General features: G+C 34.0%; 1 protein-coding gene across 1 annotated transcript; it reads left to right on the forward strand.

Moving 5' to 3' along the window:
* The first annotated feature begins 11,090 nt into the window (after positions 1–11,090).
* Positions 11,091–11,702, forward strand: LOC131069210 (ethylene-responsive transcription factor ERF017-like). Its single transcript, XM_058004568.2, has one exon. It carries the CDS (start codon positions 11,091–11,093, stop codon positions 11,700–11,702), a length of 612 nt encoding a protein of 203 aa, XP_057860551.2.
* The last annotated feature ends 950 nt before the right edge of the window (positions 11,703–12,652 follow it).

Consider the following 12,652-nt stretch of genomic DNA (forward strand, 5'->3'; position numbering starts at 1 on the left):
AATTATTCAAGTGATTCCCACAGCTACAATACATGAGGGTTCCTAAGTAAGAGTATATACATGGCATTTCTTGCTTGATGGCTAAGCTAACTACAATGGTGACAAATTTTCATTTTATTTTTATTTTTGTTTCGTTTATTAGAGTAGATTTGGGCATATATTTAATGAGTCACAAATATCATGCTCTTTTCAGTACCTTGGGTAACACAGAGAGTCGAAGATGATGCATAAAAAATTCTTTTTATGTGTCAGTTTATTGACAAATTCTTCATAGCTCTTTTGTAATCCATAAAGTTTGTATGTATCATAAATAGTAACCACCAAATATAAATTTTAACTTTTCATTTATTCTTCCTCCAATTCTAACAATATTACCCTACTAATGCTTGTATAGGTCATATAAATATACAGTTTCAGAATTTCAGCTACTTCTTCCATCAAGCAGAGCATTCCAAGTATTTTCCAAATGAAAATTACTCATTTGAATTTTGTATATTTTTTTTGTATAGGTCATATAAATATACAGTTTCAGAATTTCAGCTACTTCTTCCATCAAGCAGAGCGTTCCATGTATTTTCCAAATGAAAATTACTCATTTGAATTTTGTATATTTTTTTTTATTTAGAACAAATCAAATCATTACAACATATCAGTCCATTACTAGAACTAAAAATTTCTTTTACAGCTAAGAGAGATCCGTTTTTAAGAAGTGATAACCATACAAGGTACAACAGAGTGTCATAATAGACATAAGAGTTGTTCTACCACATGTTCTAGCAACACAGACATGTAATTAAAAATTAGTAAGAACAGACTCTTGGGTTAACCTGAGAACCCTTTACTTTTGTTCCCAATACTGGTCCTTCAGATGAAAGTTAACACAACACTCTTCTACATAAGAGAAACATTCAAAAAAGTAATAACTGTTGTGGATACATCTCTTTTCAAGCATATTCTAGCACCCTTGACATTGTAAGAGAAGATAGAGGAACAACCATCATAGAGCTAACTGATTTTACAAACAAAAATACAAACCTAAAGACAAGTATTCTTCTTAGCTCTATTTTCAATAGAATTGCACCTATTCAAGTGCTTTTGTAGTATTCCCCTTAAATTATATGCCCAATGATGTCCTCAAATTTGTTACAAGTGCTGGTTGCTTTTGATATTTTGAGGAGGAAGTGGTGGTTGATTAAGATGGTATTTTGGAGGTCTTGGGGAAATATTGAAGATTAATGGTGATTATGGCACAGCATGGTGTTCCTTACTCCCCCATGTTTGGTTCTTGAGAGGACCCTTATGTTTGGTTCTTGAGAGGACCCTTATGCAGAAGGTTTCCCTTGGGGCTTGGTGGAGTCAAGTTTGCAAGTGGCTGTAATGATGTGAATCTGTGTGTAATGTGTTTATAAGTTTTGTGCTACATATTTTGGTCACCATGGTGTCTCCACAAGCTCTGAGGTGGACTATACTATAGTCCTATGGTTGGAAGGTGAACGAACTCCTTATTGATCTTGGTCCTAAAAAAGTTTCTTTGTTTTGCTCATTTTTTTTTATTGAAAACTTATTTCCTTAATATTTCCTAAGGAAATTTATTTCCTTAGCCACGTAGCACAACCCACGTAGGACAACTACTAGTTATTATTTAATTTCCTCATATATTACAAGAAATTGTGGAAAAGTAAGTGTAAGCACTTACCAAACAAATAAATTAGCTTTCTTTAATTTTACCCTCTTATCTTTCCTAAGCTAATCGATTCGTAAGACTTAAGGGAAGAAATTAGAAGAGTACCCTAGTAAGTAATTAAACCAAGCCCAATTACTTTTCCCTTTTGATTTCTTAATAAGAGCCATTATAATTATATATAATGCTTTTTTTAATAAAAAAGAGCCTTATTTGATATCTGTAATTTTCTTAAGGGAATTTGTCTTTAAAGAGAATTATATTATAAGTAGGAGAAAATAATATATTAAATTATGATTTCTATTATTTAATTTTCTTTTTTTTATATCTCATTTATTTTAGTTAAGGAATATTAGATTATAATCATATAATTTATTTTACTGTATATATATTTATATTTTGGATATTTCTTTTATCGAAATGGGGTGTGGATTCACAAGTGTCCTTTACAAGTGCATAAAATGATCTCTAGATCATTAGGTACACAAATTCATCTAAAATTACTCCCTCATATCTACAAAAATACCCCCCTCTGTCATTGATGGCAACACTTGTACCAATTCTTATCTCTCTAATCACCAAAAACTTCTCCACCTTTGACATCAAAGACAATGGGTGCACCAACAACAAATAAAATATTATCCATGACTCCCCCTATTTACAAGACCTCTACAAGACAAAATATATACCTTCAACACCAACACATATCTGTACTCACGATCAAAAAGGATTTTTTACCTATTGTCAGTTTGTGCACCATACTTGGCAAGAAATATAATATCTTTGTGAATGGCCTTTAATTGTGCCCAAGAAAAGATCCAATAAATTATTATAAAAAACCAAAATATTAAGTTATCTTTCCACCTACAAAATAATTTTATTTGCTTCTTCACAACTCCCTAGAATAGGTATTGACTAAGTCAATGTTTGAGAATCTTTTAAGATCTTCACTAAATTGACCTGAGATGTGTGTCGACAATATCTCTCAACCTATAGAAGTCCTTTTTCACAGGTTCCTTCTATTCTACTAGTGCTCTAATTCTATTCTAGCCTTTCCATCTCTATCTTTCTTTAGATCAATGAACTTAGACATCTCGAAAATTTTAGTGTCAAGAGTTTCAATCCCCTTTTGTATTTTTCTCATGGCATCAAGCCACAAATGAAAAAACTTTTATACATTTACTACAATGTCCACACTCTATTCAAATGTAGTAACTCCATCTTTTAGCTGAATGTGTGCCTTTGGGCACATACAAAAAAGTTTATTCAATATTTTCTCTCGGAGCCTCTTCTCTGCATCACCAAAAATAGTTGCTTCAAGGTTAGAAGCATATCCCTTTTAATCTTCTAAAATTTGTTGTAATTTCTTTTCATCACTCAAAGATTCATCTAATTTGGTATCTAAAAGTTTTCTTATGAGAAACTTCATTGCCTCTTCAATCAATTTTGTACACTCAACAATATAATTCTTCGTAGCTCTCTACTATATAACATCACCCAATTGAAACATTTAGAGGGGTGATAACTTGTTCAAATCCAATTGTCCTTGCATCATCAGTATTTGTAGAAACTCATAACCGTTAGAAAACCCTCCCATTGACAATCTTCTGATTGTCTTCCCTTTCTTCTTCACCAAACTCTCTTGTTCATTCTTCTCCTCTTACAAAGTCATCTTTTCTATTTCTTTCTCATTCTTCTCTTCTTCAACTTTCTTTTCTTCAGACTTCTCTTCTTTCTCCTTGTTATCAATAGGTATTCCCATAGTAGTATCACACTATATATCATTTTGGTCCTTTGACTCAATCTTCAAAGCAAAAAGCTTAGCATTCTATTCTTCCATCTTATTATCTGCAACATCCTCTATTTTCTACTGACCTTTTTGCATATCGAGAGTTGAATAGGACCAACATTTTCTTCATTTTGTTCTTCTATCTTCCTTTCAAATTCATCTTTGCTAGTACACTCTCCAAGACTATAAGGCATGTTTGTCTTCTCCAAAGGAGAAGACAAAGAATTTACCACTTTTTCTGGAACCTCTGCAACAATCTAATCTGATTGTTTTATTATTCTCTTGATGTCTTTAGAATCATCACCCATAATCAAATTTACTCTCTCCTTCTTGAATCTAGTATTAAGGATTTATATAATTTTGCTCTTGGCTATTTTAGACAAAGGGCTACATACATTATCAACTACACTAGTTCAAATATTTTGTTCTTTTGTCACAACACTAGCTCTTCTTTTGATTAAAGATTCTAATAGTTCCTTAGGAAATTCCTCCTTTATGTCAGTAAGAGTTTTTTCAAAAGTTATTAAATACTTGACAATGGATTTCTCAATTGTTTCCTTATTCACTTGAGAGGACTCATTGTATATACTGGTTGCAAACCCCAAAGTTTTATGAATGCAAATGGTATTAACTAAGTTCTTCAAATTCAAGGCTCATAGTGTGGATTATCCTCAAGTTTCTCATCTTTCTTATATTTTACTTTTTTCTTAGGCTCTTTCTTCTTTGTTTCCTTATTTTTTACTATAGGAGTCCCAATCACAGAGATTTGAGTCTTTATCTTCTTTGTAGGAGAGACATTTTCCTCCTTCTCTTCTACTTCCTCTTTCACTATGCTCCTTTTCAGCCTCAATCTGATGAAAAATTGTTCCTTTTGTGCTTCGTCATAATATTTTATTTTAATTTCTTCACTTTCAAATTCTGGATAAGATTTATTCCTTGTAGGTTTCTACTTCTTCCTCAAATCACTCTTCATTTTTGTCACAGTTTTATTTGGGGTCCTAGATGAACCAATCATCACATATAAGGAGGTAGACACAAATCTTGTCTTCCTCTTTTCCTCAGAACAACACAAAAAGCTTTTGCAACTAGACACATTCCAATATCCTTAAAAAAAAATTCCATCCTTTTCACGTGACCTTTCTCTATCTTCTCTTTTCTCATCAAGTAGCTTCAATCTCTTCTATAGATCAACATCTTGGTTCTTTTGGATCAATAGGCATCTTAATAAAGGTAGCAGTTTTTGGTTCAGATTCTTCAAATACTTCTTATGGAAACTCTAGAATCCATGTAGTTCTCATCTCAATATCCTCTATATAGCAATTAAATTTTCTCCCCATAAAAGAAAACTTGTCTTTGTACTTCCAGACCACATCTAGAGGAAACCTTTCTCTTACCTCCATAATCTCCTGAAAACACTTGAGCCAGCCATCGTATTCTTGTTTGAATTTTTTTTATTTGTACTATAACTCCTAATATCTTGCCTTATTTGAACTGCAATGGGTAAAATCTTATCACATTCATGATTTTATTTATCTGGTTACTCTTTCTTAAACATGAAAACCAAATAGATAACTAGGGACCCAAACTTAAATGTGTAAGTTTTCTTTGTCTTCTCTTGTTTGCATTCAATTCTTTCCCTTAGATCATGTATCTTTGTTTAGTTTTAAGAAGAATCAACACTAGCTATATGGGTAAATTCATCTACATTCATATCTATTGTCTTCTCATTATATTTTTTCACCCATTCCATCTTCATCATTTCCTTTTCTTCATTAAGATCAATCTTCTTTACCAGACTAATATACCTCTCATTTCTTCCTCTATGAAATTTAACAATATGTCCAAGCTTGTTATAGTTATAGCATACCAAACTTCTTTGTGAGCCATTTCCATTCATTCTATCATTTCCACTCCCATTTCTTCTAAAGTTAGATCTATGCACAACAACCTTGTGCCCATTTTTGTTTCAAGCATAACAATATCCATTGAAAGTCTGATCATTCCTATCATAACTTCTAGTTCCATATCCATTATAATTAACTCTACTTCTTCACTTATTTGTTTTATGTCCAAACTTATTGCAATTGTAGCATTGACCATTAAATGACTGATTTTTTATCTGACTTTTTCATTCACTAACTCTACGTACAAATTTAATGCATAAAAAATAATCACCATTAAAGAATGAGGGATACCTATATTGAACAGGAGGAGATCTCCTAAATTTCTTCTTGTTTCAAAATAGAATGAAATGTTTTTTATTTTTTCTAGAGTCCTTCAATTCGTCCTTAACCTTTTCCTTTTCCTTGTCTTCTATGCTGGAAGTTTTAGATATTTCACCTATCTCAAAGCCAAGTTCACTTTTGTCTTTATTATACTTTTGAGCACTGAGCAATTCATCAAGCACTTCACTGCCATCTCTAAGTTTTAGACCTTTTTCAATCTATTCTTTTACAATTTTTAATTCTTTCTTAAGCCTAGTCACTTCCATTTTGAGCTTTCTACATTCTTGGGTTTTCTTATCAAGCTTATCTTCAAAGTCATCAATGACTTTCTTTCCTTCATTATGTAAGTTTCTTAAGTATTCACTCTTTTCTTCTACTTTCTTGCATATTTTCCTACTCTGATTTGGATCAGCCAAGGCATATCTCAGTTCTCCTTCTATATCAACAACACTATCCTAGTCATTATAATCCATAGAATCCATGTAATTCAAATCTTCTCCAAGCATAGTGTTCAAATCTTGGATCTACCTCAATGGTTAAAATGCTTCTTCAGGAACCTTTCTTTGATACCAATTTTTGAACACTATTGGATGCTAAGAGTAGGGGAGGTGAATCATCATACACTTAAAAAATTGATCAAATTAAACCTTTAGCACAATATTCATTTCATCCACCATTTGCATGAACGGAAATAATAGACAACAAAATAAATCGCACAAGTACAACATAAATTTTATGTGGAAAAACCATGGTGAGAATCACACTCAGAATATAGATATCAATGTTTACAATTATTTAGGCCACAAACTAGGGAGTTCACTTTTCTAAAAGGGACATGTAGGCTAACGCGCACAACCTTAGGGAAAGATACAAAGACTTGCACAATTGAAGATCACTTCTTCAAGGCAAGATACATAGTCTCAATTATAATACAATATCAAAGATTGAATTGTGAAAAAATTGCATTTACTCGAATGCAGGATACAGTTCATTGGTTAAAGAAAACTTGGAATATCCTTCATCACTACTCTGTCACACATCTAGATCATTGTATATCTTTGCACCATATCCACACTACAATTTTTTTCTTACAATGATTTTGACCTATATATATAGACCACCATAGCTAGAACATGAACGCTAAGTCGACTAAGTGTAGATGAAATGTGTATAAGAAACTATGTGCCTCAATAATAATTTATAATGAAAATCCAAAAGGAAAATGAAATGTGTGTAGGACCCCACCATGTTAGCACACCTTCCAGACACCTCCAAAGTAGCACCAAATGCAACTGCCCTGACTAAACTCAGATCAACCCCCAAAAATATAACCTCTTAGCTTATGCTAACATTCCAAACTCAAACTTTAATCCTAACCAAAAGAACAACATGTAGAAAACCATGAGGTTAACATAAAGTATTAGTAGAACCATGACAATAATCTTGAACATCATTTGATATATGTCTTGCATAGATCGGACCAAAATACTGAGTAGTCACACTGTTCATTGAAACAATCACAAGTAGCCACATTCCACCTCTAGAACAAACTAGCTAACATCAACGCTCCAAAAACACAACATACTATCAATCTTTTCTAGCCAAAACACCCTAAAATAGTTTCCAAATGTCCATACAACATGTGTACATCCTTTACACACTTATACCAATTGTAAATAATAGAACTACTTTTGGACTCATTGAAGAAAAGAATAGCACATTCACATTACAATTTTGACATCAATGACAACCTAAAGCTCATGTTTAAAACAAACTCCTAGTAATTGTCTGATGATCTTGCTGGTCCTAGAGGCTATGCTTTTTTTGTTTCCAGACATGACTTCCAGTAAGTATTTATAGATCTTCTGAGTCCTAGAAGTCATGCCTTGCATTTGTGGATATGGGTATTAGTAGGAGTCTATCGATCTTACTAGCCCTAGATTCTATTCATTTTTTTTTCATGCACGCTTCATGCATGTATTGTGTATGCTTTGTGTATCTTATAGTGTTGATCATGATGAATTTGTTAATCTCATGTTTTTAATATATGTTTTCTTCATGTCTTGTGAGATTCACCTTTTAACTTGGCATTATGGATTGATAGGACCCTAATCCTTGGAGATTGTTGCCTTTATGAGCTTGGAGACCTCATGTATCTTCAATATTTTCATGAAAGAATCTATGGCTTCTCTTTACTTTACTATAGGTATGAACGTAAGTTCTTACCCCAACTAATGTTGGAGTTAATTGTAGCATCATAATTTATTTTACATTTACAATTTGACATTGGGTTTAACACCCATTTTGGCACATGTATATCTAATCTGTGCATGTATGTGCCTCATTTTAGGACCACTTTGACAAACTAGGTTATTTCCCCTATTTTTGAGCTTTTTGCTAACTCATTTTGCTAGGCCTATGGCATCTAGCACCTCTATCCTAGAAAAATAGGCTTAACTTTCAAGAGATAAAAGCCAGTCTTACAAATTATGTGATTCAATTGCATGGTTAGTCAGCCTATGTCTTGAAAAGGTGTAAGTTGCATATAGATACAATTCCTTTTCTCATTTCAAGGTCTAGCTAGGAAATCAACCTACCCACCTTGCATATTTAAGAGTAAAAAGGAAAATTCAATCAAGCACACTCAATGTGAGTAGGTTGATGATTCAAGATTCCAAGATTTCAAGTCTACTATAATAATTATGGTCAAGTATGCTATGATATTTTATGTTGTAAGTATGCCCTAACTTGTTTTAGGACTTCATGAGCATCACATCATGCCTTATGTGAAATTGCTTGAGAGAGTTTCATATATAAGGTAAGATCTTGTCATTTCAGTATTTTTCATTTATTTAGCCTCTTTTCTTACAAGAGAATGCATCATATCTTATCATTATTCTTTCTGGAAGTGGGAACACAAACATGAGGTTTGACTTAGGTTAGCCCCTATACAACACAAACCCTTTTTCCAGTTTTTAGTATGTGCAATTAGATTCAACTACAAGAAAGTTATAAACAAGTCAAGTAGATAGTGATAGACAGTGCCAAAGTTTGAATTGATCAAAACCCTCACACTACGGTGCCTAGCACCCCTATCCTACTACTTTGATTTATATTTCCAGGAGACAAATTTGTACAACTTCCTGGTTCCATTTTCTACCATCTCCCAAACCTCTACTCAAATTTCTAGCACTTCTACCTAGCACAATTAGTTCCAAATATTATTAATAAGTTTCTCTCTATGTCTTTATCTGAGATCTACTTTATCATTCTATGTTTTCATTCTGTTTCTACCACATTCTCTCAAACTTAGTCATGGTTTACCCTTATCAACCTAGGTTATTCACAGACAGTTCACTATCCCTATCTTTTGTAACAAAGGAGTAGAATCCCAACAACAAGCTCTTCTTTGAGGACAATAGCTAGGCCTATTCGTGTTACAATGTTAGAAAGGACTTGGGATCTTTAGGATGCATTAATAAATATTAAAGATCTCATTTCTCTTTATTTCAATAACTTCTATTTGTTTGCTTTGGTGTCTAATTTAATTTCTCTCCATTAGGCAACCTTTAGAAGTTAAACTTAGTGAACATTTGTATACATTCTTTTTCTAGGTTAATTTTTCTTAGAAACCCTAAATACTTTTAATATTGGAAATTTTATCTCCTTTTTTGTTATGAATAATTATGATTCATAAATCTAAAAATAGATCTTATATGTACAAATCAAATTTTACTTTCTAACATATTAACTTACAAATATCTTGTCTTTGAATGCAATCCTTACACCCCTTTTTGGTGAAGACTTATGACTATTATAAAAAGAAAATTTTAAAAAAGAGTTGCCAAAAAAAATTCTGAATGCGGCTTGATATGTTTTTGTTTTTAGATGATTGGAATAAGCGCCTCCCTTGTAAATCTATAAAACATCTTATCATACTGACTATGGAAAGGCTGTGGCTAAACTGACTCCAAAAGAGGGTTATAAAACTTGTGTTATTGACTTTTTCAAAAAAATTTGAAAGAATCAAAGCTACAGCTAATTCTGCTGATCACGATCAACGATTTGTAATTTTTGACAAATTTCATGTTATTGATTATTCATACCATTTTGAAACCAATTTAACCGCAACACTGTGGGAACAATGAAACGTCAATGAAGATTGTGATGTCTTTGTTTCCTTGTAATTCTACACCACGTGCCCGTGAAGCTCCGTATTATCAATCCAACCATCGACAAAGTATTCCCACCTCTCGGAAACAAATCCACAACTGTAGCAGTACACTGTTCAGCTATTTCAGATCGCCCAGTGAAGGCTGAAAGGAAATGACCCGGAATGTTTATGCCGGATAATGGAAGCTACGGCGAATCTTCTAATAAATCTTCCATGCGCAAAGAATTCTCCTTGCACCGATTTCAAACTACTTACCGACTAAAATTGCCGTCCGAAGCCTTGCCGACGGCCAAACATTATCTTAATTTCCTTTGTCACTATCAAATTAGCAGACCAGGCAATACGTCCATTATTTTGTGGCCTCACCGACCACCTATGGATCAGATACATGGGCACGTTGAAAGGATGAATTTCTCTATTCATTTTCCTGTGGGAACAATGAAACGTCGATGAAGATTGTGAAGTCTTTGTTTGCTTCTAATTCTACACTACAAGCATGCAAAGCTCCGTCTTGTCAATCCAGCCATCGGCAACGCATTCCCACCTCTCGGAAACGAATCGACAACTGTAGCTGTACACGAATCCACAGCTGTAGGTATGTGAACGACGAAAGGAAATGACCCCAAGCTACGGCGATTCTTCGCAGGACCTAAAAAGCAAGAGGAAAAAGGCACTTTAGAATATGTTTCAGGTCTTATATATAGGATCAGTTTTAAATCTGATACATTAAACAATATATTAAGTCTAGAAAATATTAATCAATTAAATCTAAAAATATATTCGTAATATAATCACATATATTAGACAACATGCGAAACCTAAAAAATATCAATCAACAGTTTTAAAGAATGTGAAAAGAATGTGAACTGTTCTTCCCCTACATAGCCGCCACTTCCCGATTCGTCAAATGAATCTTCCCAGCGCAAAGAATCCTACTTGCACGGATTTCAAACTACTTACCGAGTAAAACTGCCGTCCGGAGCCTTGCCGACGACCGAACATTTACTTAATTTCCTTTGTCACTATTAAATTAGCAGACCAGGCAATACATGCACTATTTTGAGGCCTCGCCGACCACCTATGGGTCAACATGGGACGTTAATAGGATGAGTTTCTCTACTCATTTTCATGCAAAAGTCGATTGCAATATCATACCAAGTAATCGCAGAATCAAGCAGACTCTAGTCTTATAACTGATATCAAGCCCAAACGTTTTGCAATATGCAGAATGATGGGGATGAAATCAGATACCGTGGTGTGAGAAAGAGGAAATGGGGAAAATATGTTGCTGAAATTAGGTCAGGAAAGAGATCGCGCATATCGCTGGGCTCATACTTCACTCCTCAAGCTGCAGCTCGAGCTTATGACGCTGCGCTCTTGTGCCTTCGAGGACCCAACGCAACGTCTTTCAATTTTCCAGACTCGAAATTCAACTCAATTGCAACACAGGTGGCAGGTGCGCACACGAATCCTTCAGCCCAAGTTATTCGAGCAGCTGCCATTGCGGTTGGATCGAGTTTCGACATAAATCCTGGCGGCGATGATGGGGAAGCAGGGCCTTCAACAGCAGCGGGTGCGAGCGTTGAAGATATACCAGCGGAAGCTTCGATTCAATCCAGAGAAGCAGTAAGGGATGAAACGCATCATATGGCAGAAGCAGAAGAAAGTGATCTAAAATATCTTTTAGAATCTCCAGAACATATATCATTTGAGGAGAGCGTTCAGTTGCCTCCATTTCAGGCAGATTTGCAGGTCGCAATTGAGCCCCACAATCAATCGGAGCTTTTTCCATATTCAAATACTTCGGATGCCTCGCCAAAGCCGCTTCCATAATAAGCATAACTTGAATTTGATTAATAATACCCAGAAACGACCCTTGACATCTTACGCTAGCTATCAACAAAAATTTGATTTAGTCTCCAGTGGACTGTGCTAAATAAGTAGCTTCTGCACAGTTATAAGTGCAATGGGGTATCAAATCCGGAAAAGACATTGTAATGTTTATTGTAGTGATCTTTCAGACTGATTGATATTAGCAATTTTTATTTACAGTTTCTTTTAGAATTTCTATTCTTAGACTTATGAACTATATTATTTGCCATCAAATTTAATGAAGTTTAATATTTTTTTTGCTCCTGATTTGTTTACACATAAATTGAATACGAGTTTATCTTGTCACTGTTTATGAAAGGGTCGGTGTGAAAAGCCAAACACAAAAGATAATCATTGCTTGTGTGTCATGGTGAGGACCAGTACTCCGTTTGACTCCGCTGTTCACCCCTTTGAACGTTGTCTTATCTCCAAAGCTTTACCTAAATTCCGAAGGCAGAGTGATTACGGGAAGTCTAGCTAACTTTTTGAGATTTATGTAGTTTTTTTTAATTGAATATTTTTATTATGTCAATAGTAAGATATTATTTTGTTTGCGGCCTCATCCTTGACGATGTCGGAGTTCATTGACAGTAAGATATCTTTTGGGTATATATGGTAGAACAAAAATAAATTACATGAGAAATAATGCGACAAACGAAACATTGTGATAAAAAGAACTGTCTTTTCAAGTGGGACTGTCTCTTCGAGTCTGGAGGACTGAAACATTGTGATAAAAACAACTGTCTTTTCAAGTGGGACTGTCTATTCGAGTCTGGAGGACTGGAGGACTGTATTTTATGTGAGAGACAAATGGCGCTCACTCACATAAAAAAAAAAATTCAGATGTTCACATTTTGTCAGCATTTTGTCGATTGCCTGTTGTTAATTGTCGGTAATGTCTTATATTTGAC

This window comes from Cryptomeria japonica, chromosome 3 (genome assembly GCF_030272615.1).
Source record: "Cryptomeria japonica chromosome 3, Sugi_1.0, whole genome shotgun sequence".
In the NCBI taxonomy this organism is placed as follows: domain Eukaryota; kingdom Viridiplantae; phylum Streptophyta; class Pinopsida; order Cupressales; family Cupressaceae; genus Cryptomeria; species Cryptomeria japonica.

Bases quoted from the DNA above. Each gene is read 5' to 3' on its own strand.
- LOC131069210 (XM_058004568.2), top strand. From the start codon at position 11,091: ATGCAGAATGATGGGGATGAAATCAGATACCGTGGTGTGAGAAAGAGG.